The sequence below is a fragment of the Atractosteus spatula genome, chromosome 27, assembly GCF_055471065.1.
Source record: "Atractosteus spatula isolate fAtrSpa1 chromosome 27, fAtrSpa1.hap1, whole genome shotgun sequence".
In the NCBI taxonomy this organism is placed as follows: domain Eukaryota; kingdom Metazoa; phylum Chordata; class Actinopteri; order Semionotiformes; family Lepisosteidae; genus Atractosteus; species Atractosteus spatula.
In genome coordinates, this window is record NC_142732.1 from 3,979,608 (window position 1) to 4,007,202 (window position 27,595).

The 27,595-nt window shown below is 42.9% G+C and overlaps 2 protein-coding genes across 6 annotated transcripts; both read right to left on the reverse strand.

Moving 5' to 3' along the window:
• Positions 1-1,356: 1,356 nt before the first annotated feature.
• On the reverse strand, positions 1,357-20,212 carry trpv1 (transient receptor potential cation channel, subfamily V, member 1). 5 transcript variants are annotated; one of them, XM_088906589.1, is made up of 16 exons: positions 20,142-20,212; positions 12,559-12,831; positions 11,978-12,147; positions 11,054-11,206; positions 10,566-10,703; positions 9,788-10,086; positions 9,040-9,216; positions 8,451-8,606; positions 8,017-8,151; positions 7,578-7,648; positions 6,946-7,111; positions 6,423-6,489; positions 5,122-5,471; positions 4,387-4,508; positions 2,811-2,929; positions 1,357-2,447 (listed from the first exon to the last, which is right to left on the reverse strand). In XM_088906589.1, exons 2-16 carry the CDS (start codon positions 12,801-12,803, stop codon positions 2,341-2,343), a joined length of 2,475 nt encoding a protein of 824 aa, XP_088762715.1. In that variant the 5' UTR covers positions 12,804-12,831; positions 20,142-20,212; the 3' UTR covers positions 1,357-2,340. The 5 variants fall into 5 exon arrangements, with proteins under 5 accessions (XP_088762715.1, XP_088762717.1, XP_088762718.1 ...); XM_088906591.1 differs by lacking the exon at positions 20,142-20,212 and adding an exon at positions 18,106-18,212 and having other exon boundaries at positions 8,017-8,112; XM_088906592.1 differs by lacking the exon at positions 20,142-20,212 and adding an exon at positions 18,106-18,212 and having other exon boundaries at positions 6,946-7,057.
• A 1,509-nt stretch (positions 20,213-21,721) lies between these two features.
• On the reverse strand, positions 21,722-27,573 carry shpk (sedoheptulokinase). Its single transcript, XM_088906593.1, has 7 exons — positions 27,354-27,573; positions 26,783-26,924; positions 25,562-25,745; positions 24,793-24,945; positions 24,205-24,380; positions 23,866-24,066; positions 21,722-23,030 (listed from the first exon to the last, which is right to left on the reverse strand). Exons 1-7 carry the CDS (start codon positions 27,507-27,509, stop codon positions 22,594-22,596), a joined length of 1,449 nt encoding a protein of 482 aa, XP_088762719.1. The 5' UTR covers positions 27,510-27,573; the 3' UTR covers positions 21,722-22,593.
• Between the last annotated feature and the right edge of the window lie 22 nt (positions 27,574-27,595).

Genomic DNA, 27,595 nt, shown 5'->3' on the forward strand with positions numbered 1-27,595 from the left:
TGGCGTTGCTAATTGACTTTTAAAGACAGGCAAAGTCTTTTTAAGAGCTGCTTTTTTTTGGTCTCATTTTAACTAGGACTGTTTCATTTGACAGAATCAGAGAAGAAAATTGACCTTGATAACATGGCATCTGTTCAGTCTCCACGCTTAGACAAAGTTATTATCTCATTGGATCATTTTCTTTAATAAGCGAGTCCCTTCAAGCCCATTCATCTGACTGCAGAAGATTTGGGCAGGGATATTGGCTTTTATCTGAGCCGATGTCCCAGAAGCTGTTGACTAAGCACTTGTTAAATATAGATACCAATTACACTGATTTCTTTAGTTGTATTTAGGCTTTAATGTGCTGAGGAAGTGAGGCATCTGAACTACGATGCAGGGCAAAAGCGAGGGAGAAGCTAGCAGGATCAGGTCTTGTGTCTTTTTTTTTTTTGGTGGGAGGGGGACAGTATTTTTCTGACCTGTCTAATTGATACCTTGCCCGGCTGGGTGGTCTGTGCCGTTTTTTCTTTCTGAAAGGAAAACATGCGCCCGCCCTCCCTCCCTTCAGACAATGCTGGACAGGACTGCTGCCCTAAAGAACATGGTGCCCATGACTATCGGGAGACCTCAGTGAAAGAGGGCTGATTGTTGGGGTATTTGGTTGGAGCTTCAGTGACCTAAGTAGCCTTATGTGCTGATGTGTTTCAAAATGTATTTCCCCACGGATTGTGGGAAGTACGGGTCTCTCCCTCCTGAAGATTTAGTGACGGAATGGTCTGTGCACTAGTGTTGTAATAGACCCGTTCAGGCCCTAGGTGGCGGTCAGAAAAGAGTTCCTCCTGCTAACGGTTATTTTGTACATCTTTACTCTTTTTAAAGGCAAAATATAGCACGAAAATATTAATAGGGAGCGAGGTTTCTCTATGACATATCTATTAAATACTTAAGACCCTCAAGTTTCAAGCGGTGTAACGGCTTAAAACAGATTTACCCAGCTTGTCCCTCTCGGAAAGTATAGGCGTTTCGTTTCCACCCGTTTGAAGACTGATGCAGTTCCTGGTGTGCGCCGCCAGGTGGAGCCATATGCATTGTTTCGATTCATATCCAGAGCAGTGAAGTGGTAGAGTTGACTGAGAACCGTTGAATTGCGCTGGAGTGCTATGACAGAGAATGTCCGAACCTACCTACGGTGCATTTGTATAATCAAACAATTCTCGTTTTCATGTTGTGCCTTCAGGTGCTAACGAATGATTTCAAAATCCATCATGTCACATTTGATTGTAAGGTTCGCCCGCGCTGTGCAACCTGTCTGGGATCTTCCTACGATTACTCCGTTTGTACAGTATCGGTGATATTAAACCCCCGCAGCCTCTGTCAAATATATATTTGTATTAAAACATCTAAAATCCAAAGTAACTATATCTTACAATATATTGTCATTACGAAAAGCAAAGAAAACAGAAATACAATATAATATTGATACATGGGAGAATATTGCACGTTACAAATCAGACTTTCAATTACATGCAGATCATCAAAATTAACACTTGCCCGCGTTTTTGCCTTAAGAACTGAGCTCCTTTTTCTTTTTCCTTCTCCTACATCCTGGCTTTTTTTTTACAAGCGCGTTGAACAATATGGGCTTGAAATTATAATGCGATGCAGTATAAACGCTTATTTGTAAATTCTCTGCTTTTACGCGAGTTTCCGACATGCGAATGGACTCATACACGAATGGTTAAAAAGGGGGAAGATGTCTGGTCAAAAGATCAAAAGAGTCACAGGACAATGAACCACAGCTATCCACTTCTGATATCGCTACTTTCCGTCCCAAGTCTGCCTGCTTCTCCACTTGAAACTTCGGCTGATGATGACCGTGTGCCCTAGTCTTCATCCTTCAAGCTATCTTCACTTTATTCAGGGTAAAGTCCTAGATTTACTGTAGTATTTCTTTATTTATTATAAATTTAACATGTATTTAAACTGTGCTAACATTTTTATTAGGATAATTAGTAAATTGGGTAAAGATTTGGTTAGGTTTTGAGTAGTCTGCCCCAACCCTATTTATCTGTACAATGGAGAAGGTCTTTACACCAAACCCTTCTGGTAAGAGAGTAAGGTAGTGTAGATATTGCCAATTCAAAAAGTACCAATCCACTCTTTAACATAGCAATTAGATATAACCCCTGAGGTATAAAGGAGGCATTAGTTAACATGGTGATGGTAAGCTGAAGTCACTCAGGTGTGCATGTCTCAAGCTGGGTACTGATCTTTGAGCGCACACAGAATTCGTTTGCAGGTGTGGAGTGGGAGACGAGTGGCACCACTGCCTGTGGGTATCACCCTGGTGGCCTGTCCTCAGTGAGGGCTGCTGGACATCGGCCTCATCTCTTCCTCCTGGGGGGACTGCGTCCTTGCCTGATTGAAGTCCCGCAGGATGGGAACAATGTTCCTCCAGCTGCGCGCTGGAATGACAAGGGGGCTTCACATCGGACAGCAGGTCATGGCGAAAGAACAGGTGCTGGCAAACAGCTGGTCATTTTCAGTGTTTTTAGACAAGTGCATTAACAAAAGAGACTCAGAGTGCCGACATGTTGATCAGCTCTCTTGTTTTAGAGATACTACCCATAATGTGAGCTGGCTATTTGCTGCACTTCAATCTAGCCTATAGATATGTACAATATATATCATGATTTTGCTGTAGCTATCATTTTCACTTTGTTGCTTTTCTTGTTTTATTATTTGCATTGTTTTTTTTCTCCTGCTCTGGCAGTGTGATGAAAGGCACTATAGAGACACATGCTGTTGCTCGGGAAAGTGCATTGTACCTCTACGAGGCCCGGCTTCTGCAGGAGTAATAGTGCTGATCTCCTGAGGCTCGTTCCCTGGATCCTCATTAATGATGCCCAGGTTTAAATTCCACGTATCCCAGTTGACTTCTTCCACCCTGGCATTTGAACAGACAACAGGTTCCCATTGTGAATGAATAAATTCTGACACTTTCTATCCCAGAGGACAGCCCAAAATATTTTACATAGAACCAAACACAAGGATACAACACATTTCAGAAAGGCTGGCAGCTTTTCCCCTTTCTAAAACCATTAAGGCAGCAGACAAAAACATGAAACAAAGCACTTCTCAAATGCACACATGTTGACTTGAGAATGGCAGTCAACAAATGTAGTAAGAGGACTATAGATCTAGAGCACTTCTAGGAGAGGAGAGAGTTTACCAAACAGTCGCATTATCTTTTAAAAGATGCAGCAGGTTTTTCATGTAAGGCTTCAAAAAAACTTCATAACTTCATTAGCCATGAGAGAACTCCCTTAGTCCTTGATTAATCCAGTTCTTGAGAAACTACGACTCATGTTCAGTGAAGGTGCACCTCCCATGCGCTCTTATGTTCCTCTGGATTCTCTGTCCATTACTGCACACTTACGGCATTCATGACTGGAATGGCATTTTCCTAGCTTGCATACGAGTTGGGTTCCTTGACTTGGGCAAGTGATGATGTGGTTGTCAATTGTTGGTAGCGGTAAGTGTTAAAGGCTGAAGCCTGGTCTTCACAAGCATGTTTGCTCTCGGCAAAGTGGTGTTAAGATCACTTTATTGGCCCTATACAATTTCTTGCATTAGAAATTCGTCTTTTCGCATACCCCAGCTTGCTCTCCGTGAGGCACACAGACAGGGAAAGAAGCTGGGGGTCAGAGCGCAGGGTCAGCCAATTATACGGCGCCCCTGGAGCAGCTGGGGTTAAGGGCCTTGCTCAGGGGCCCAACAGAGTAGGATTCCTCTGCCAGCTGCGGGATTTGAACCGGCAACCTCCCAGCCACAGGCACAGATCCTAGCCACAGAGCCACCGCTCCACCCCAAGAGCTGTCCATCTGTCCATATTGGTGGTAGTGTGAATAACATAAAAAGATTTCAAACAAGAGGGGCCCATGAGGCCTACCTAGGCCGTTTGGAAGCTCGTAGCTAATTGACCAACAAAGCTGGGCAGCTTGTTCCATTCTCCCAGCACCCTTTGTGTAAAGAAGGGCCTCCTGTTTTCAGTTTTAAACACAGTTCCCCTTAAGTCTCTCCCGGTGTCTACTGGTTTATGTTTCACTAGAGGTTTTGAAAACTGTCCCCTGGGTTGACTTGGTCAAAGCTTTTTGGAATTTTAAATACTTCAAAATTTGGAAAAATACTTCCCTTAGTAGTCTTTTCTGTTCAAAAGGTGCATTTTCTTCTGACTTCCAGTGTGGGACGTTCCCCTAAACCACATGAATCAGTGTATGTGGTTGCTGTTCTCTTGACGGATTATCCTCCCCCCCGTGTGTTTTTTAGAACGTGTCGCGCTCTCCTGGAGGGGACGGCTCCCGAATGCCAGGTTGCTGGTTTCGGAGACGCGGCGGCGTTTACCTGAAACACCTGCGGCAGTCGTCCCCGGGGCTGGGGCCCAGCTCCCTGAGCACCCCGGAGCGCAGCTTGGCCCTCAGGCAGGAGGGCAGGCTCTTCTCCAGGTCCAGGATGGTGATGGCCCTCTGAGGACAACAGCACCGCGCTGCATCACCTGGGGCCCCACAGCCGCCAGGCTCATCATCATAGCACTCGAATTGTCTGGGTACAGCAGGGCCGTTGCAGGGCCAATATCTGAACACACTGTGCATGACAAAGCTTACAAGCGAGGAGGCCCTTTGGTGCCCCTATCCCTTTGGGGAGGTAGCAGCTAATAGATCCAAGGTTTCTTAAAGAAAACAGGGTACTGGCTTCTACAGTAGGGGTGGGTAGCTTGTTCCAGACTCCCACTAATCTTTGCATAGGGAAGTGCTGCCTGGTGATTTGATCTTGCTGGCATGAGGACTCTAAAGTAAAGAGCCTTACTTTAACTGTGGAAAGTGCACGATTAATCGTCTTGCTGCAAGTTCATATTTGTGACATGTTTTCTTTAAACTTTGTCTTATCTCCTCATCTTGAGGGCAGACGTGCTTTGAGTGGAAAAGCTCTATGTAAGTGTAAGGAATTATTATTATTATTGTCGTTGTTATTATTAAGCGGCTCGTTTTCAAGCGACGTTTGCATCCAGCTAAAGCACACGTCAGCCTGCTGCCACACTGCCACAGGAGCAGCACCAGAGAGATGTGGCCGGCTCGTTACCTGCAGCTTCCAGATGCTCTTGCTGTCTCGGGAGATCCTCTCCACCGTCTCGCTCATCAGCGCGATGAGCATGTTGAGCAGCAGGATGTAGGTCAGGATGATGTAGGAGATGAGCAGGAAGTAGAAGACCTTCTTGAACCTGTACTGCTCGGTGAACTCCAGGTCGCCCATGCCGATGGTGAACTTGAAGAGCTCCAGCGTGGTGTAGTAGAAGTTGTTGTAGGACTGCTTCTTGCAGTCGTCCGGGGGGTTCCCGGGTGTGGGGTTGGGTTCCGTGCCGGTGCCGTTCGGCGCTGTCCCGTTGCCGCTGAGCGGAGGCGCAGGCTGCTCCTCTAACAGCGTCACTATGGCTGCCGGTAAAATGCCGCAAGTCAGGACCATCGTGGGTTTATCTAAACACCACCATGGAAACCAGCCTGCCTCATTTCTCAATCACAAACTCTTCTATCGAAAGTTACAACCGGCATCTTTTAACGCTTTTTCGTACTCCGGCTTCTAACCGTTTCTTTTCCGGTTTTGCACTGATTTCGTGCGGATTACGGGGGGAAAAAAGCTGAAATAACCGCAACTGTCTTTTTTTTTTGCTTAAATACATGTGTTCCCTGCATTTAAAAAAAATAGGTTTCATGATCTTTGCTTCAGATACACATGTCTATTAGGATAAAGATTTCAGTGAAGAAATTTAAAAGCACTGGCTATAAGGTCACTTAAGACGTATAACAACAAGTAACAATTAATTGCAAGCTGAAAAGTAGAAAGAAGGCACCTGAATAAAACTCCACGACTGTTGTTTTACTATTTTTCAGCATTGAATTAACCTCTGCTTATACCCTTGCTACCAACACACATTGACACAGCTCCCTGTTCAAACCTCTTGTATAACTTACATACACTGTGTACACTTTACCCACTACTGAACCCTTAAATGGCTTTGGAATCAGGTCCTTAGAATAAACCCCTAAGACTGAAGGCTCTGACCATATCGAAGTTAAGGTCGTCTGGTGGGTGAACAGCCAGCAACTTACTGGCCTGTGGAAAAACAGAAGGAAATCTGAGCAGTAGTAACTGTAGTAACAAGCAGCACCCTGATGGGATAAGCCACCATCTCCCAGACAAGCATCTTAAAAGCCCGTGTAGCCTTTCCCAATAATCCAATGATCCCATAAAGAGTGGCACTAATGCTGTTAAGGCAAGACCTGAATTAGCTGGGGGCGACTGGAAGTGGGGCATCTATCGGGAATTGATTATAAATGCCTGGCCCCTGAAGGTCGGGCAGGCTAAGCCAAGAGGAAGACCAGTACCTGCAGAAAACCCGAAGAGGTAGACGATGTAGACGAAGAGGAAGCGTAAAATGTCTCCCAGTATCATCTATATAGGAAAGAAAAAGCCGCTAAAGTAAATTTTAATATATATCCAGTATATGGATGTTCAAATTCTTGTTATTGATTGTTGTGTCTCAAGTACAGGCTGCCGAGGAGCACGAAGACAGCAGTCGCACATCTACACAGTTTCTGTAGTCCTTTGAAAGCGTGTTGCTTCCTCCCCTCGTTTGTCCTTGCTATGCCGGGACAGGGGTCACCACTTTGCTCTGATCTCAAAGTCTCCGAGGTTGAGCGCCTCCTGCTGGTCAAGGTTTTTGATTAACTCCTCTCTGGTTAAAAAATGAGTCACGCAGACACTTTGGAAATGGTTGCTAAGGCTTTCATCTAACACACATACTAGAGAATTCCTAGCGACCTCTCAAGTCTCTCTGCCTAAATGCTGTGCGTCTTTTGTGTCATAAAAAGATGCGATTAATGTATATTGTTGCTTCTTTTCACGGACCTTCTGTATCATGACACTGTAGATGCCCAGGTGTTGGAATCCTCTGGAGAAGTAGAGCAGGTTGACCCAACCGAGGGCCAGAGAGATCACCAGGAAGGCCACATACTCCTGCCTGCCACAGGTGTACAACACCGAGGACGTCAGGAAGAAGACAGCCTGGAGAAAGCTGAGGACACAGGACACGCATTCGTGCCATTCTGTAGGAACTAAGGACAAACGTCTTGTCTCAAGTACCTCACATCTCTCAATACCTCATCTGGGGCTGGGTTCGTTTACTCAGTTACTTTAAAATAAAGAAAATAATTTGCTTACATTGACAAATTATATATCTTTATTTTTCAGATCGCAAGCTGTTTTTACCGCAAAGGTCCAGCCCTGCTCCCGGAGAGCTCCCAGTCACCAATCTCCAGAACCAATTTCTAAAGCTATGGACAGATTTCGTTGTGATGAATGAAAGTGATCTGAAATCTAAGTACTCTAGAAGTCAGTACTCTGGACTGACTGAACTGGGGCTCCCCAGGACCAGGGCTGGAGACCCCTGGACTGACTGGACCAGTCAGGACGAGAGCTAGAGACCCCTGACTTAGTGCTAATCAGAAATAGAACATAAAGGCAAGTCAGTGGGAACTTACAAAAGGATTTCGCAGTATCCATCGATCAGCAAAGAATCTAGTTTTGGTCGCTTTCGTTTAAAGTCCACAATCTGAAAATGGGAGACAGGTTCATTAGGATGTATCAAAAGTGAAGGATAGAATAAGTCTTTTCATCATTCATTATATCCATAATAACTTGCTTTTCTTTTTAGGAACACAAATGTATTAAACAGCATTGCTTCTGCTCTTGGGCATAAGTCTTGTTCCTAGCAAAGGGACAGAATCTGACAGTTTTTTTTGCCCCTTATCAAAGTCTCTTAAAATTAACATTCCACATCAGCAAAAATGTCAGTATTACTTAGTTTAAGTAAGATTTTCCAAAACGTTCAGGGATTTGAGTGGAATCATATTTTGATGACAAGATATTTTAGGGAATTAGAAATCAAGCATGGTCAGGGAAGCAGACTGGGATACATACGCCGTTATAAAAGAAGTAAATTGCTCCTGAAACACCGATGAGCTGCCCAGTCAGGCGGAGGTATCCTTTAGTTGAATGTTCCAGCGGGAAGGGTGGCTGCATTTCCAAGAAAATATGGATTAATTCCGGAAAAACCTTCAGACACAAAAAAGCTTTTATAATCATTGTCGATGACTGTTTAAAGGCATTAAGCAGTTCAATTAAGAAATCCTGCAACTCAATGCAGTCCGTTTGGCACAGTCACAGTGCAGTTGGATTTGGAGTTGAAAGGACCTCAATTTGACAGGATGTAGCTTTTCAAGAAAAAACTTGAATTGACCTTGACAACTTGTAGGTCGATTCGCTTTAAAAAAAAAAATCGAATGCATTTTTAATGCATTCAAATTTTTGCTCTTTCGATTTGACTGCACTCTTATAAGAAAAAGAGATCGCACCTTTCCTTCAAGTCTGAAGTAGGCGACGGTGGTAAAAACAGACAAGTAGATCACGTAGACGAAGAAATTGAAGAAAAATATCTTGCTTGCAAATCTATCCCACTTCTCCTGGAGCAGCTTATTGAGAGGCTCAACCTGTAGCAGCTCATGGCGGTTCTGCAAGAAAGAAAAAGCCAACAGGGACGTTGATTATACAAGCACATGTCAGTTAAATCGCAAGAGACTAGTGTAGAACTATATCACATATTGTGCCATTGTCGTAATTCTTTCTGGGCTGCACCTGTAAAAGGTTCTCTGTCTCACTATTGTACCCTTGGCATTACCCAGTCTGCATGTTGATTCCCAATTAGCTTTTGTGCAATCAAATTGGGCAACCGTGTCCATCCTTTAACTCATCCATTATCTCCACTCCACTCCGAGAGAGCGTCCTCATCAGTACAGTATTAGAATTTCCCTACACAGGGATGGACTTTGAAATGAAGCACATTTCAAGACTGGCCACATTCAGAAAAATAGGCCTTTAAGGCCCGCGTCCAGGATTCTGAAATGTATTATTTTGCTCTTGAGGGGTCTCGTTGTGCCGACTTACTGGGATCTCGCTGCCGTAGACGATGATCTCCAGCACCGAGTTTGGCTCGTAGGAGTCCAGGGACGCCAGGTCGTAGAGGGAGGAATGCACCGGCCCGTACGCCCACTCTGTGAACTTCCGGGAGAGATGCCTGCACTCGCTGTCCTTGATCTCCCGCCGCACTATGTGTTTGAACAGCTGGAAGAGCAGAAGTGGAGGCGACACTGAGGCAGGGCTCTACTGGGCTAAACCTGCAGTGTGCGCAGCATCACACCGAGACACAGGGGTTACTGTCTCTGCAGAGACTTACAACATAACATAACATCGCTTTATTAGTCCTATAGAATTTCTTGCATTAGGAATTCGTCTTTTCACATACTCCAGCTTGCTCTCCGTGAGACACAGACATACAGACAGGGAGAGAAGCTTGGGGACAGAGCGCAGGGTCAGCCATTGTACAGCGCCCCTGGAGCAGTTGGGGTTAAGGGCCTTGCTCAGGGGCCCAACGGAGTAGGATTCCCCTGCCGGCTGCGGGATTTGAACCGGCAACCACAGGCGCAGATCCTTAGCCACAGAGCCACCACTCCACCCAAGTGGCCCAGGACAGTACATTTACCAGGAAAGCATTACAGATCACAGACACGTGATATGTCAGTGGTGTGTGCAGTAAATGCACTGAAACAGGTAATGCAATATAATGCAGGTTGGCAGCAGCATAGTGCAACAGCAGCAGCTACTGTGCATGAACTTTGCATCGCAGAGAACCTACTCCGAGTTTGCCAGTCCTGGCTGCCAGCTTCAGCGGGGTCAGTCCCTGGTTATTGGTGACGTCCTCCAGTTTGACCTTGGGGTGCAGCTTGGCCGCCCTCATCAGGATCTCGTCGTACATCTTGGTGACGAACCTGGTGCTCTCGGGCGTGTCGTCGGCCACCACCACCAGAGCGTGTAGGACCGTGTTGCCCATGGAGTCCCTCTCCGTGACTTTCACACTCTGGTAGGGGTTCTCCATGAGGAACACCACTACCTCCAGCTGGTTGGTGCAGGCTGCCAGGGACAGGGGCAGCTCCCCTGGGCCACATTCACAGAGGGGTTAATGGGGGTTCACTTCTTAACTGTGACACCTGAACCGAAACCCTCTGTACTGACTGAATCACAGCACCATACAGGCGCTCACTAAAACAGGTCCCAATCCCTCATACATTATATAGCAAATACTGTACATTTACATGCAGAAGGAAGAATAAGCAATAGAATACATACTAATAAATATACAGGGGTCAGACAATTAAATACAGGGAGAAATTTAGCACAGGAATTAAGGTAAAGACAAAATCTTCCCTCTTTTGGTTGAAAATGCATTGGTGGTCCCCAGACAACCAAGCTTTTTGAGAATTTCTTTACAGTAGGAAGTGTAAAAGTAAGGGTAGTGACAGATCAGAGAGAGTAGCTGGCTCTCCGTTCTACTAATAACTACAGCTGAGGGCTGGAATAAAAGGTGAAGGGGCTCGGTTTTGACAGCCTCCGCCTGCTGTGTTAATACCGCTTACCGAAATAGAAGCCAGACCCTCTGTTGAGCTGGAAGAATTTCCCACAGGCCCTGGCGTGCACGTTTGCTCCCTTTTGTATGAGACATTTGACAAAGTGCATGCTTCTCCTCTCGATGGCGATGTGAAGGGCGGACTGACCTGTGAGTGCACAGACACACACACATATATGACTCAATACACTGTCAGCATGATATTCCCCACTTAATTGAGAATTCTCTTACCAATCCCCACGGCTAAAGCAATCAACAAATTGTATTTATTTGTTATTTTTCTTGGAAGGTTTGGCTGTCGTTTAAAATTCTCCCATAGAAAGTGCACAACTTTGAACACTGGCGTTTCAAGCTAAAACCTTCACTTGATAAAGATGTGTGCACATCATTTCTAATTCTACAAAATGGGAGGCCGCTGAAAGGGGGGTGATTACTTTTGTAAGTCACTGTACATCTCTTGTACATCTCCTGCGAGAAAAAAAGAAGAGTTTATCTTACCTTTGTAATAACTATCTGTATATGCTGCGTTAATGAAATCCTCTAAGTTGCCTGTTTTTTCCGCAATGTTAAGAAGCACCATAATGGTGTCGTTATGTCCGTCTTTCAGGTTCAGGAGACCTTTCAGTAAGGCGGTTTTACCATTGGATGGGTCTGAAAGGCATTGAGCAGAAGACAGTCCGTAGGGTTTAAAAAAAACTGCAATGAAGCACCCGCGACAGGTGAGTCATTTCAGATCAGTTGCTCTTGACTCGAATCTCCAGATGAAATCTAAGTGCATGGAAAATTTTATTAAATGAAGGTTACAGAAGCTTACCTTTATAACCTTTGTATAAGGTTAAACAACTATGAAGTACGGTACAAAAGGCTAGATCTCGGATAATAGGTTGTTTGCGTTCATGTTAGTAGGTCTATTTTATTTCTCTCTGCTTCCAAGCGTCTTTAATGAAATATATGTTAACATACCAACCAATACTTTAGCCTGGTGTCAAACATCGGTGAAAAGTGAGATCCATTAGGGATGTTCACTCCATTCATTTAGTGTCAGTTTGTTTCTCTGAGCCTGACAGATTTGCCTAACGGGTCTCTTTGCAATTATTGCTGAAACTTGGGCAGATTCTCATATAATAAAAAATGGCACCTTTCCAAAAAAGCCACAAGGAATATTGATTGGTTGGTATATAATGCATCAGGAAATTATGGCTTCCAAGGGTACTTTAAGATTACTCCAGCAGGATCTCTGTGGTGTAATCTAGCTACCTCAATCTGTCCCAGCATGACTCATGAGCACTGAATTCAGCTATAATCAAGACCCATCAGAGGTTTCCTTGACTTGATTCCAGCTCAGCATATCAGGGCTTGACCATCTCAAGAAAGGACTTAGAAGTTTGTAGTGTAGTGTGAAGCTCGCATCCCCGCTCTTACCTTTAAACTCTGAATTTGTGAGACGTTTCATGGTCTGGCGCAGGTACTCTTCTAAACCATCCAACTGCTTGACTTCTCCACTGGCCACGGCCTCAAACAGCTTTTTCACGTCAAATTTCCCGGCTGGGGTCTGCCTCTTGCCCTCTCCTCCGGCCTCTCCTCGTACCTTCCTTCAGGTCCAAGACAAGAAAACCACAGGTCGCCCACTTCTTCAGCAGAGTGTACTGGAGCTGCTTCCACCCAACAAGCAAGGGACAGTGGATCCCCGCTCCCAAGAACACAAGTAAACCGTCAGAAAGGGGCTGGTAAGCCTACAGCCCTGCACTCTTGTACATAAGTCCTATGATTCAGGAATGTCTGTCATTGTGAAAAGGGAGAAATCAGTTCTAAAAAAAGATGCAAGGCATCTACAATTAAACAATTTATTTAACAAGGTAATGATGTATTGCTACCAGCACGTTGCCTGTTTGACTGTCAGAACTCTGTCTTCACTATGGCAGCTGGTTGAAAATTGAATCAAACAGTCTATGATTACTAATACAGCAACAGCCGAACACCCAAGAACGTATGGGACAACCTACTTGTCAAAATTTAAGTTGAATTTGACTTTGGGCTTTGGTTCTGTGATGTCTTCTTGGTAGCCTGTGTCCATGGGCACTCTGCTCTCCGCTGACCCACCGATGCCGAAAGCAGAGGACAGCAGACTCTTCTTGCCTTTGGAAGTCTGTGAGCGTCCATCTTCACTCTGGGTGTCGTCAGTTTCCAGAGTAAGTATGGTCTCCTCTGTGGATTCAGACTTGTCCTCCTCCTCCGGGGTGCAGAACATGCTTATGGTTGCCCTTCAGAACTCTAGGCTGGGGGTTTGAAGGATGATATCCGTTACCCACAAGTCTGTGCACATCACTGCTGTCTTCATTGTGCTAAAATCAGGTTTCTGTGCTGATCCACACCAAAGCAATAAACAGCAAAGATTAGGCAAAGTAAAATAAACATTTTCTACTTTTCCACTTGGTTTTCTCCATGCTATGCTTTGCTTTAACTGAGCTAACTGTGTGAGGGTGGACTGGTGTCTTTTAAATTTAACAAGACAAGTGCTCTTTTGATTGCGATATACAGTATAAGCAAATGTTAATTAACTGAATGCTGAGTGTGTACACAGCATTAATGCATAGCTCTTAGTACCACTGCTTCAAAATAACAAAGTTCCTGGGACTTAGATTCAATTCTGGCTTATGGTACCTTCTGGGTGAAGTTTGCACATTTTTACCGATGCTTTTTGTGGCTTTTTCTACGTGCTTGGCTTTCCTCCTCTGGTGCAAAGGCACACATGACTAGCTGGGAGTCTCTAGATGGTCCCCCATATGAGTGTGTGTGCCGTGTGATGGACTGGCATCCCATCCAGGGTGTGTCCTGCCTTGTGCCTGTTGTCTGCTGGATTAGTCCCTGGCTGTATTGAACGAAGCAGTAACTGAAATTGGATGGATGAATGCTGTATGTCTCTAAGCTTTAGAAATACATTCTAAATTAATTTAGAACACGACTAAGTGTGTTTATTGCATGACAACAACCCAAAATAAAAAAATTGCATCCTGGTACCAGCCATCAGAACAAACCACAGCTGTAGAGGAGCTCTGCCCAGATAACCAGTTGTATATAGTGGTAGATAATGACGTGACACATTGTTCTGCTAAAATGCTCCCTTAACAGATTATGCTCCTAGACATTTAACCTCCACGTCTGGTTGCGGAAACACTGAAACATTTAGTCTTGTGATACTTTATGCAACATTCCAACAAAGCTGCTATTTACGACATTGTTTCTGATAACTCCTGCATCCTACAGTCATTTCCATATTTTCAAATCACTATAACCTCCACAACTGTATTCATTGTTTCTAAAATCCATAAAACCTTACAATAATCTCATCAGCATGTGGATGGAATTACCAGGGGTATCTGTAATCCATCAGTCATTATCTGTCAGTGCTCTGAATCATTGTTAACCTATTTATCGTGTTTGCAGCTTCAGAATTATCCCGTCAATGATCTTTGTGCTACAGTGACATCATGCCATCTTTCTAAGTTAACATCTCAATAACAGGAACACAAGTTGAGGGGTTCTCAAAGTTAGAAAAACACAGCCATCATTCAGAAATTCAAGTTCTGAAGTGCAGCCACCTTCAATGAGGAAAGTGACAGTTTTAGTACACCACTGTGGGCAGCTGGAGAATGGAACAGGCTGAGAAACTTGTCTTTGTCCAAGATTTACTTAGAGGTCAAGATATATGTGGCTTTATCAGTGTGTAATACTTTGTTTATGTTAGAATTCCATATCTATATACAGTATATTACACTTAAAGTCCCTGGGAACTAAATAGCTTCTCTAGGAACAAATATTTTAAAGGAACAGGTAAAGGTCTACGCTGAAAGGTAAAGAAAGAAACACAACATTTCGGCTGTGGAACCTTCTTCAGGTGTGTGAAGAAGGCTCCACGGCCAAAATATTGTATTTCTTTTCTTTTCCTTTTGGCATGGAATAAACCTTTACCTTTTCTTTTGCAGCCTACGCATGCTGACGCAGCTCCCTACTGTACTTGAATGTCTTCAAATATGAATAGAAATGTTTCATCCCAAGAGACAGGCCGAACATTTAGAGGCAGTGGGGATTTGTGGGATGTGAAGTGGCTTTGTTAAAGGACAGGACAACCCCTACCGTGAGTCACTGTGGATTTTCCAGCTGACACCAGGAGCTGGGGTTCTGTGGAAATGGTACAGTACTGCGGGCGTGCTGCCAGTGTTTGATTAGTTCACAGTTGTGAAGGAACGCAAAACAACAAGGGGCTGCACATGACTCAGAAGGAAACCTGAAAGTGTGCCATTCTGCCAGCTGAGATCATCACATGGTGTCGGGGCAAGAGGGAAGTCACTGAAGGGCATCCTATGACTTGACCGGCGGTACTGCTGGTTTTCATGGCAGTGTTTTTACATCGTCAAGCCAAATGAGAATAAAGTTAATTCTGTTATTTTAACCTGATAAGGATACCAAGAGAGCTGAGGGGACTGTTGTGTAGTGGCATTTAAAGATAAGATACCAAAAATCTAAGATTTTAATTTGACTGAGGGCTGTGGGAATCCTATCCTATCTGTGTGATCGATTGTTGCTTATTTTAGAGCATGAAAGATTTATCCAATTGCCTCCAGGAAAGATAAAAAAAAATCTTCTGGCATTTCAGCTGCAAGGAGACAATAGAATGAGTGAAATTGGTGGTATATAGACTGTAAACTATTGTTTGAAATTATTCTAAATTATTAATGCTAAGATTTTGTTGGAATGTTATCTCTTGTGGTTTAATGAGATTTAGCAATGGCAACACCTTCTAGAAGAGATATTTCAGCTTGTGATAAAAGATGAAACAACCAACATTTCAGTGCACTTTCATTAGACAAGACTTGTACTATGCAGTCGACAAGGTGAATTTTACATATGTCAGCAATTACTATTAATAAAAGGCACTTCTCCTTAAATGGGGCCAAACACATACGAAACCTCCTACAGTTCCACATTGGCCATATTTGTGTATGCAAGGCATTTGGGTACCTAATTTGTTCACTTTTTATATAATTTGTTTGATATCATTTCCCATAGTGTGTGAATTCCCTTTAATACTAGGGGGCTGTGTGATACACAAGAGTCACATTGCAAGCCTTCTGTGAGACTACCATTAGTGCTGCTTTGTTTCTATAACCACATTAAAGCTTCTGCTGGTTTTCTCTTCAAAGGAGGCAAAAAAAAAACCCATGAGCAGTATTGCTAACCACGCCCGCACCCATAATAATGTTAACTATGAAGTCTGTAGGGACATACATGTAAGTGTTTAACCAACCACATTTTAACCTAGTTTACTGCTGTGAATTCTGTTTGTGTGCTGTATGAAGAAGTAGAGAAGAAGTAGTATTTTTTAATGCAACATTGCTTTAACTCACTGGGAGCTAAATATGGGGAACGAAAGTAAACTAAATCAGAACTAGAAATGAATGAAAAAAGTTAATTGAGGTTTTGTACATGTGAGAATAGAAAAAGTAATTCACTGTAAATGTGAAAAGGCTTTGAGAGTTTTTCAAAGCACTTCTAAAATGCAATTTTAATTATTAAAAAAATAAGATCAATGTGACAATGCCATTACCAAGTCATTGGCATAAAAATCTAAAATAAGTACTTGTAGCAAAAGCTTCATTTTTTTTATTTGTAAATACCCGAACAATTCAGCAAAGATGTGTCATGTTTTAATGGCTTTCTATGCAACTTGTAACATAAAATATTAATGCTAATACTATCATTAATGTTGTATAGCATCAGCTAGATTGAAAAAAAAATGAATTGATTGTATTGAAATGTTTCAGTTTTATCTCCTGCACCTTAGATCTAACAGTAAAGGTTGCCTGCAGTGTTGTACTCCTAGAAAAGTTATCTGATTTATTTGAATTGGCCCATTTCAGCTTTCTCCATTAAAGACAAGATTGATACCAGAGAGGTACACTTAAATCCAGCATGCACTAGTCAGGATGATAAACAGACTACAGACTTTGACAGAATGTTTCATGAAAGGTACAAGAGCCTTTTCAGCACCAGACAAATGGCCATTTCAAAGCAGCACTGTCTCGTTAGCTAAAAGCATCTGGTTGCAGAAGTAGGAGGCTCTGTATTACTTTTGGCATGCGTTTAATATCACAAGTAATCATTACTTACATTTCCTGGTGCAGTGTCCAGTTCTGTAATAGAAATATGTGGTGGTCCCAAACCTTTTTTTTTTTAAAGCCCATCCATCCTTGAAATGTTAGTACAGTTAGAACAATTCTCTAAATAAAGGTTGTGTGACCACAGCTTAGTCAGGAAATATAACACTCCCCTCCCATTATGACGATTACGGAGAAGATGCTGTGCATTTTGCTGCACTGTACCATATTACCAGGATGCGGGAGATAGTCAGCCTGGAAAGCAAAGACTGATGTACTGTAATTGAATGGGGGAGAGAGGAGGAGGTAACTTAGTTGTCCCTGGAGGATGTTGGAGCACTTTGCTGGAGTCCTGGGCATGACTACTATAATTTCAGGATTTGAGCTTTCCCCCTTCCGATTAAAAGTACTTCTTCAAGAGTTTTATCTTCGCAGACTGAAAAATTGAGTGGGAAGCTCAGACTGAAAACTCATAGTTGTCTTCTTGAAACATTTTAATAAGTCAGAAGGAGATCGTTTTGGCCTTTGAGCCTATGGATGGCATGCTTTGTTGAGTATAGATGTGAATTCCCCCCAGAATCACCTCCCAGATTTCCATCATCCATCCTTGACATGTTAGTACAGTTAGAACAATTCTCTAGATAAAGGTTGTGTCACTGCAGCGGAATCGGGAAATATACCGCTGTCCTTCCATGATGACGATTATAGAGAAGATGCTGTGCATTTTGCTGGATGTCTGGATCCCTCCTACGCATTTTGAGCCTGTTTGATTGGTTTCTCTGTGTATCAGATTCCTGCTTTTTCCTGCATTTCTTCACACGCCTGGAAAGGCCCCTGCGTCTGTCTCCTTTCTTTCTAACGTTTTCCAAGATCTCCGTTTTTTCTAACCTGGTCCTTATTGAATGTCTTTCGGTCAAAATGAATCACTGTATCAAAAATTGTATGTATATTCTTGCCTCCAATTATAAGTACATAGCTCTTGGAGTCCAGATGTAATTTCCAGTAGCTATTGACCGAAACAGTGTGTTGTTTCAGGACACACAGTCCTTACAGTAGATTTTAGACTTCTTTTGTGAGACGTCACTCTAAAATATTTTCCTGCCACTAGAACATTTTAGAAAAAGACACAAGACAATGTAGAAATTCATATATTTATAAATAAACAAACAAGTGTTGGCAAATCTACTTGTTTTTGAGAACTTTCAGTGTCAATCAAAGACTCAAGATCCTCACGTTACCTTAACAGAGACAAATATTTTGTAGAATGATCATATGGAGTTGCCCAAGATGAATTACCAGAATCCTAAGAGCTTTAGATACAAATTCTCAAGGCTATAAAAACAGCAGAGGTGCTCGCAATGTGCTAATCAGATTCATGCAAAAGTGTTAGCTTACCTAAACCTGGATCCTCTTTGATAGCCTGTCACAATTAAATCTTTCTCTCCTGGTAAACAGAAACCATTCTGCAGTCTATCATATTGTTCTGTTTGCCCTCCAATGATGTCTCCAGAAATCTTCCCGAAACATTTTTCTGCTTTGCCTTTTTGTGGCAGTGTTATGCCATGCATGTGACTGGGTTTAAAGAAGTGGTAGAAATTTGCTGTGGTTTATGAACTAGCATCGCAAACACATTGTGACAAAGTTATTTTGACAACAAGCAAATAATACTTCTTTTGTGTGGATCTAGTCTGAGGTCTTTCTGCTCCTCTTTCCCACATACCAGTAATCACAAGTCCCTCTTCATCTTTCTGTTGGTCCTGTTAAAGCCACTGAGTAAAAAAGCCATTTTCTTACTAATGACATTTTTTGTACTAACTCATACCAGAGGGATAGATTTAAAAAAATATCTAATCATTCATTTTTTAAATAATATTGTACTATTGTACTCCATATAAACTATAGGAGAGTCCTCTTTGAAATTAAAATTTAGGAGATTATGTTGACTCGTCATTTTATTTTGTTGTGGCAATGTGTGGAAGCAGAACAAAAGCAAAGTTTGGTTATATGGCCAAGTGTAGAATTGAAATCAATGGATGTTATGCAAAAATAGTACGAGTAAGACCTCATTTAGGACATTGGGTTCAATTGTGATTATCTCTTTACAAAAAATTATATTGCTTCTCTGGAATCAGACCAGAGAAGAGCACTCTTTTACATTTTGGGGCTTAAGTGAATATCCTGCACTGATAGATTAAAGGAATTGTGCCTTATGAATCCTGAACAGGCAAGATTACGAATTGATCAGATATAGGTATTCGGAATCCTCAAAGGCCCTGACAAAGTCAAAGCATCACATTTCTTCAAAATTAACAGTGAAACACAAAGGAGATAATGCAACAGAACAGTACGGGGAGAAATGAATTTAAGAGTGAAAACAAGAGACTTTTCATTGATACAAAGGGTAGTGGGAGTCTGGAACAAGCTAGCCATGCATATTGTTGAAGCCGACACCCTCTAGTTTCTTTCTACAAGTAGCTCCCTTTAAAAACAAAGTTTCCATTTGAATTTAATTTAATCAATATATTCACTCTCCTCTAATTTAGAATCCTCTGTGTATAAATTGTTTTTAAGGGGTGTAGATGTGGTGTGATTTGACTTCTGTTATGTTTTTCCTTGAGTCTTTACAGGAAATCCTTTCCACCCAGTGACTGGGATGGAGTCCCTTGGGGTCGTGAGTCTTTTTAGTGCTTTCAGTACCAGACCATTATTATGCTATAGCAGATAGTGGTTTCCTTTTAGAGCTTTCATGTCTTTGATGTAGGCAGATAAATGTGTGCATACAGAATGTGCAAAGCTGCCGCACAATGATCCTTAAAATACACATTTATGATGGTCATCAGGCCCAAGGCTATGTCGTACAGCTCTGTCAGTATGGATTTATGAATAAATGCTCCTTTATGGCAAAGAAACTATAGCTAGTGCTGTAAATGTGACTTAACTTGAGCCAAACCAAAAAGCGGTTTAGTCAGGTGAGCAATCTGAGAGACACATGAGTGCGAAGAACAGTTTGGCCATCAGGATAAGGGTGTGGTGAAGGGATTTGTCCTGCTTCTCCATCCTATGTTCAGTGAAATTCCAATACAAGACGCCATAAGCTAACATGTTTCCAGCACTTCAACTTCAAAGCATGATTATTCTAACAGTATCATAGAACTGTTCTAACACTTCAGGTCATGTGGTTCCAACAACAGGAAAAGTGCCAGAATATTTCATAGCACTTAATATTCTCAATATCCTCTAGCGCCTGTGCTGAATGGTTCTGTCCAGAAGCTTACTCTCTTAAACTGGAAAGTCAACACAAATTAATTCCACTTCTCCCATTCAAGGCTAATTCATTGACATACCTCTCCTTACTGTCTCACAACACCTGCTGCTCTTCTGAAGATCACAACGGGTCAAGGCATATCTTAGTTTCTTTCGTTAATACTCACCAAAGCTGCATCAATACTGCACCAAAGCTTACACTTCGTGAATCTTGTACTTGCACACACAGAGATTCAAACTCTTTATCCTCCAGATCACTGAGCTGTTCAGGGCTATAGTTTTTTTTTTTTATTGAGGTTGGTATTGTCATGTACAGATTTCAAAAATAAAACCCCGCTGCACCCGCTGCCTGAAACAGGATGTGGCATCGGAAAACGCAAGATGGTAGCTGCCATGCACAGATGTTCACGTCACCGGAGAGCAAAAATGGCATTTTCTATAGTTGGGTTGTCTGTGGTTCATTAACTTTCTGCTCTGACTCAGTGATCTCCAGAAGCAGGCAGATTTACATTTGCAGAAGTTGGTGATTGTCAAAGGCAAGAAAGAGAACGATTTGTACCTTTTAGGGTGAAGTGAGTTACTAAAAAAAAACAAACATTTTTTTAGAACATCTCCAGTCTCATTAGTTTCCACGATAACGCCACAATCTCTGCTTTTCAAGATTAAATGAAGAATTGCAAGGGAGCAAATGAGGAAGCAGAGCAGAGCAATTATCTTGTTTTATAAGCCATCTCTTATTGTGTTACATAGGACACAAATAGCTTAGCATCTTTTTTTCCCCGTGTAGAAATGGGTAAAGGTTCTTTTTAAAGTCCCTACGCATTGCAACAAGTGTCCCTCAAGGCTCAGTTCTCGACTCCCTCGTCTCTTACCAACTGTCAATGACTTTTGTTGAATGAGGAAGAGTGTAAAAGTGAAGGGTGAGGCGGTTAATCGCTCATCGTGCTCCTGATTGGGTGGGAGCTCCTTTTTCACGTGTCGTTTAAAGGAAAAAACAACTAAAACAGTTTTAGATTCCATCAGAACAGACACATTATGTTTTCAGCTTTTTTTTCTTCAAAAAACAGCTTGCTCTGGTTTCCTCCTACAGTGCAAAGATGTACAGGTAGATTAATCGGCCTCTGGGAAAATTGATCCTGATGTGGGTTTGTGTTTGTGTCTGTCTGCCCCGTCCAGGGTATTTCCTACCTTGCACTTGTTGCTTCCTGGGATAGATCTCATGCTCTCCCATGACCCTGTATTTGGATAAAGCAATTAAAAATTAGACAGATGAAACAGCCCGTTTTGTGGGACACTTAAAAACACAGATCCACTGAATTTTCAACAATTAAGGTCTTACATTTTGGACATGGACTAATACTACTTAAATATGCTCAGCTCATTACAGACCATGACAAAGCAGAAGCTATTGACTTGATGAGTCATCTGCAGATCTTACCTTCAAGAGGGTGGAACTGCATTGAATTACAGGAGCTCAGATTTAATTCAGGAGTAGAAAGGTTGATCTTCTTTCATTAGCCTAATTGGGGAAGGAATCCTATAACTGCATTATGCATTTGTGCCTTGCTTCTGTGGTAACTAAATGAAATGCTGTCCGCCTCTTCGTGCTAGAAAAACAAACAGCATGTAAACTGCTCCTCTAGCTTCGGTGACACAAAAGAAAGAGTCTGATTTCTGTTGGAGTGCATTGAAAGCACACCAAATAAGCGTCTGTAGCACAAAGCGTACTGCAGGAAATACACACAGAGTATTTTAAAATTTTATTTCATTCTTTTCATTAAATAACACAGAAGTGAAAATAATGTAATGTAATTAAAACAACTAAGCAGAGGAATGTTAATGACATAAGCTTTTCAACACTTTATTCTCTGAAACTGTGTAGTGAAGAGACCTTTCTGGTATGCAGGTACCAGTTTTCTTTCTGTGCAATACTCTGCCAGTGTGTTAACGGCAATGTAGCCACACTTTAATCCAAGTACATTTGTCAGTCTTTGAGTATTCAAAAGTCTTCCTGACAGTCTGTCCTATAGCGCTTTGGTGGTTGTTGTACTGGAGATGAATTCATTTTGGCCCTATTATTTCTTCATTTCTTCTATCAGCTCATACTGATATTTGTTTTACAAAGCCAGGGTTACCTGTAAACTCCATAACTTTACTGTAAAATTCAGTTGTTCCTTAAAATCACTTTCTTTTTGATCCTTTCACATTCTCTTAAATCCAACAATTTTTTCATTATCTGTATGCTTTTCATATAAGTTCACTTTATTCAATTAATCCATTATTTTATCCGTTATTCATTCCATTATCCATTACTGCAATTAGAGATGAATTTTGAAATGTCTATACGTCTTTTTTTATGTTTTTTGTATTGGAACTAAATGTTCTGAGATTTTCTCACTGTATTTCTGCAGTTTAACATCAATTATTTGTAAATATATAAAAAAAAATGGTTGAAAATTAGCTCAACAGTCTCTTCAAACACTGGAACCAAGGTGGGAGATGGATTGTGTTAAACCCCTCATCAGTGCTAAGGGCTGCAGAAGTACTACTTTCTTCCATGAATTTCATGGCAAGAAAGAGAAATTATTTCAGTACACAGGAGGTTGTTGCGTTTGTTTGCTAACGTGGGTTTTTGTTTTGGTTGCTGCTTCTTTTCTCCAAGTCAATTCTGTCATTCATCACCATAGCAACACCAGCAGCCGAATCTACATCCTTCCCATATATCACAGGAAGTGGAAACGCCCTCTCAACTTCCTGCCTCAGAACCTCGTTTCTGGAGAGCGCACTCCCACTCCCCATGACTCTCCTCACGCCAGACTCCAGCAGCGTCTTCGGGGGCAGCATAGAGCACAGGTTGTTGACGATGCCACGGCACACTGCCCGGGTCACCTGGCCCAGCGAAATGTCGGAGGCCGAGATATTCGACACCAGACCCAGGCGGCTGGTGTCATGACGTTCTCCCAGGATGGTTGGACAGACCTTCAGGTCCGTGCTGCTCTCACCTAGGGCAGCCTGGATCAGCCGTGAATAGATAATGGCATCACTGAGGTCCACCCCTTAAAAACAAAGATCTTTCATGTCAGACGAGTTATCAGTGTTACCTCCTCACTTTGGAGTTGCAGATTTTTAGATTTAGAGTATGTTGTGGTATATTCCCCCGCCCAATATGAAATTAATTTGTGAAAGGTGAGCAAAAAAAAATGTGTGTTTTTCAAGTCTGTGGTCACAGCTGTATCGTAGCCGCACAGTGGTGAGAATGAGAAAGGGTAGGCAGACTCCTATAACCCACCCCAGCTTTGAGCCAATCAGCTTTTAACACGACACAAACAGCACAGCCCTGTACTGGAGGTTCAGCACTGACTGGAGGAGGGTTGCGTCACTCGCTGACAGCACCACTAGCCCGGAAGTGCCTCAGTGGTCACAGTGGGTCACAGAATCTCCGAGAGTCTGGGAGAGCCAAGACAAACCTGGACAACTAACCCTGCGCTACCCTCAGAGGTGCTCAGCCAATTGTGTGCCACCACAGTCTAGCGACCTGACCCAGGCTCACACCATTGGTCACAGTGCTCACCCTGCACGTGGGGTAGAACTTGTGCCAGTTGTTTACCAGTTATTTTGAGTTACAGAGCCCCTAAGGCTACCAGGCATACTGATTTTTCCACTTCTTAATTCATACAGGGATTGAGAAGATGTCCTCCCATAACCCACCAATCTACCAACAACGAAAATAAACATGTTTTCATGTTCAGGAGGAAGCCAAGAATGGCAGAGTTGTGGTGTGAACAGGAAGCAAGAGGCCTGCTGTTACAGGGATCTGAAACTTGCCACAACCAAGCAGGGGTAAAAACAGTGTCCACATGTGAGTGTCAGCCCTTTTTATTCTGACCCTACCTAATTCTCCTGTCCACTGCGCCAGCATTCCTACGAAGGTAGCCATCACATTGCCCCCATTGAGCGAAGCAGCCACAGCCAAGTAGGTGCCATCAAAATAGGGGAAATAGGACACAGGTGAAAGGGGATCGGGGGTCCCGGGGGGCTCAAAGTCAGCAGGCAGAGCAAAGGTCAGCTGGGCCGAGGTGCTGATATTCAGAACTGTGGAGCAGAGCAGGGCGACAGTTTTAACGACGGGGAGACCTGTGACGAAGGGCGATTTTTCTTTACATGGATTACTCGGACGAGTCATGTGCGGCACATCAGGGCAAGGCCCTACCAGGCAGGGTGCTGCTCTACCTGCGTCTGTCCTGCCGGCCATGCAGGAGTACACGGAGCACTGGAAGTCTCCCAGAGCCACTCCCACAGGGGTGTGCGCGGGAATCCCGAGCCACTCGGAGGAGGTGGATCCTGCAGTGGTGCCGGACTCCGCCGGCTCCGGCAGCAGCTCCACAGGGAAGCCCACCTGCCTGAGCCTGGAGCACAGACAAAGCTCACTGAGTGAGTGAGTCAACCTCAACCCTGCGGTTAGGGATGGGGGGGGGAGGGCACAGATGGGTCAACATGGCTCTGTGAAGTAATAGTATATTGAATATTTGTATTTCCAGCAACCTTCCTCATACCTTTACTATTGATATTGTATATATAGAAATTAATGCTTTGTGCACTGAAAAATAGCAAAATGGCAGTAGTGTACTTGTATGTGCAGTGTGTATCCGAACTGTAAGATTATGCATACATGTTCCTGTAAAGACCACCCCCTAGTGGCCAAACACTGCAAATCGCACATCTGTTACAGGTGTTTTGGAATGTTGTAGAAACTGGTGGATATCCATAATTGGATGGGAAATTAACACTTCAATACTACGGCATGTGCTGGAAACTTACAAGCCCACGTTCCACTGGCCAGTGCAAGTGTTGAAGTAGCCCCAGCTGGCAGCGTTCTGGACGGACATCACTGGCCTCTCCAAGCCACACAGCATGGCCACCACATAGTCCTGGATGGTCCCAGCTGCAGTGAAGTCTGCCAGGAAATCAGGCCTGCATTGCCAGAGAAGCAGAGAATATTGTTCTTAAGTTTCACCAGATCAAGTTAGATTTGATTGAACTGATCGACCAGTTTCCAGGAGGAGGAGAAAGTTCCTAGTATTAGGGAGAAGCAACAAAAGACAAGGAATGGTTAAGACCCTGTCAACTGGCAACTATTGGACTTAAGTATCCACTGATCTTTTGAGTTCTACTATCTACTCCCAACCAGGTTTGGGGTTGGTTCCAGTGTTTCACGTCCAATTATCTCTTTCAAGATCATAACATAATCCAGCTGCTTTCTCACATGGACATTTCAGCAGGGAAAAGGAACTGAAAAACTGGAACTGATTCCAGATCTGCTTGTAAAGGGACACCACAGGCTGTCCATGACCAGCGTCCTTGTTTGTACTGATGATTCAGGTTTGTCCGCAATGAAGTAGATTTTTAGGGAAGCAAGGAAAAAAATATTTCATGTAGTACCTCGTAATTACGAAATTATGGCCGAGGTGCTGATGTTCAGAACTGTGAGCAGGACGACAGTTTTAGCAAGGGGGACAGTTTTAACACTGCTCACCTCATAGTTGCTGATGTGTTTGTCTGCAGGATAGGCGGTGTGCTGCTACTCTACCTGTGGCTGTGGAACCAGCAGATGGTGGCGCAGCCGAAGCCAGTGGCCACGCTGAGGTGTGCGTCGGGCTGCGGCAGGGCTGACAGGAAGTCCCCCTGGCAACGGCCATCCTGCCAGGTGACCAGCTGACTCGCGTCCTTCGGCCGGATCAGGTGAGCACCTCCACGTTTCACCCACTCGCACCCTGGCATTAGTCAATGTCAAAACAGGGCTGTCAGTGGTCACGCTGTTACCAGGGGCCATGGTGCAAATCACCTTCACAACAGTATTCTTCATTGGATCCTCCAATATTGGTGAAATGGGCTCGTTAAGGGCTCGTTAAGTGTACTCAAATCCACAGTGCAATTGAAAATTATTGTCAGGTCAGTAAAATTTGTGTTGAACGTTCCAGTGAAATAGGTCTTCAAATCAAATCAATGAAGTACATTATATACATTTTCTGCAAAAATTGGTGTTTTTAGTTATAGAATCCAGGTGATTCTTATGCAGTTACGATTAGTGGATTAATTTGTGAAAGGTGTGCGTCATACAAAACATTGAACAAGTAAAGGTTTTTTCCAGGCTGAAAAGAGAAGAAAAGAAACACAAAGTTGTGTTTCTTTTTTCTTGTCTTTTCAGCCTGGGATAAACCTTTACTTGTTCCTTTGCAGCCAATGCATGCTGATGTAGCTCCCTACTTGAACTTCTTCAGCATTCAAAACAATCTGTACGTCAACGATATTCACTTCAGGTCCAGGAGAGTAACAGTCCACTAGGCTTTGCAGGTAACTTCTAATCATTGATTAGCAAAGGCCTGGAAACAGATAATCCAGACCAATCAGGTTAACAATAGATTAAAATTACATTATTAAGAATTGTCAGGGTTGGATGAAAGCCGGGAAACATGGTCACCCTAAAGCTAAACATCAGCTAAATACCGAACTAGTTACAATCTTGCATTCACACTTGAAAAAACACTGGATGCACACAGGGAAAAAAGAGTCTTTGAGGAGAAAAACTCCATTCAGAAGCCCTTCTTTTAATGAACCACAAAGATCAGTTATATTAATAATAATAATAATAATAATAATAATAGCTTAAACTTATATAGCGCTTTTCTGGACACTCCACTCAAAGCGTTTTACAGGTAATGGGGATTCCCCTCCACCACCACCAATGTGCAGCATACCCAAAGATCTTGGTTTCTGCTACAATATCAGAATGCTTTCAAAAAGCTTCTACCTGTTTCTGTTTTCCAAAACATGACTCCGTGCATTTGTCCAGAAACCCCTATCCCGATGACTTTTTGGAGTCTGTCTCCGGGCAAGGCAGCAATACACGCATCAAGAGTGTTTAATATTCTCCCCACGTCTTGCTCTTTCCCCTATATTTGCAGTTAAAACGTAAAGACAACGGAAATATTATGATTTATGAGCAGCCTTTCTGTTTTCTACAGCAGTTTCTTTTACTTAGTTAATTTTTGTATCAATGTCTTCACCTATTATGTAATTCCATAAAGGAACTCTAACGTGTTTTTAAAAGTAATGCAAGTTTTTTTTTTAAGAATCAGAATTTTTGTCATCTGATGTTACTGGATATGACCACAGAATTCCACAATGACTCCAAATTCCAAAATGTATAGAAAGATGTCTTTTTGATAGATGTATACCTGTATTCTCTGAAATCGTTTTGTGTGCATTAATTTCCATGCAAGTTAAACACACATCCTTGATGTCCAGACACAAGACCCTTATTAGTTTTGCTTTGACAGAACCCCGGGGAAGGCTTTTGTAAAACAAATCGTGTTACATACATGTGGCCCTATGTCGCTGGGGACGTCCGCCTTTGTCGGCAGAGCACAGCTGTCCACCACCCTCCTTGATTGGGATTCAAGCAACACCACCTTAACGGAGGTTGTCCCCAAGTCCACACCAAGCACATAGTGAGCGGACAGCGCCTCGGACTCCATTTCTACAGCAGCAAACCAAACCTTTTCCCGTTATAAAGGAAAGATTGTCCTTCCACGCCACCGTAGTATTGGTCAAAGGTTAGTAT

Bases quoted from the DNA above. Each gene is read 5' to 3' on its own strand.
- trpv1 (XM_088906589.1), bottom strand. From the start codon at position 12,803: ATGTTCTGCACCCCGGAGGAGGAGGACAAGTCTGAATCCACAGAGGAG. The intron at 8,607-9,039 runs GTAAGTCGGCAC...TCTTTCTTGCAG, and splicing joins TCTACGGCAGCGAGATCCCA to AACCGCCATGAGCTGCTACA. The intron at 4,509-5,121 runs GTAACGAGCCGG...TGTTGTCCTCAG, and splicing joins AGAGCATCTGGAAGCTGCAG to AGGGCCATCACCATCCTGGA.
- shpk (XM_088906593.1), bottom strand. From the start codon at position 27,509: ATGGAGTCCGAGGCGCTGTCCGCTCACTATGTGCTTGGTGTGGACTTG. The intron at 24,946-25,561 runs GTAGAGTAGCAG...CTGGCAATGCAG, and splicing joins TGCTGGTTCCACAGCCACAG to GCCTGATTTCCTGGCAGACT. The intron at 24,067-24,204 runs GTAGAGCAGCAC...TCTGCTCCACAG, and splicing joins GGCCGGCAGGACAGACGCAG to TTCTGAATATCAGCACCTCG.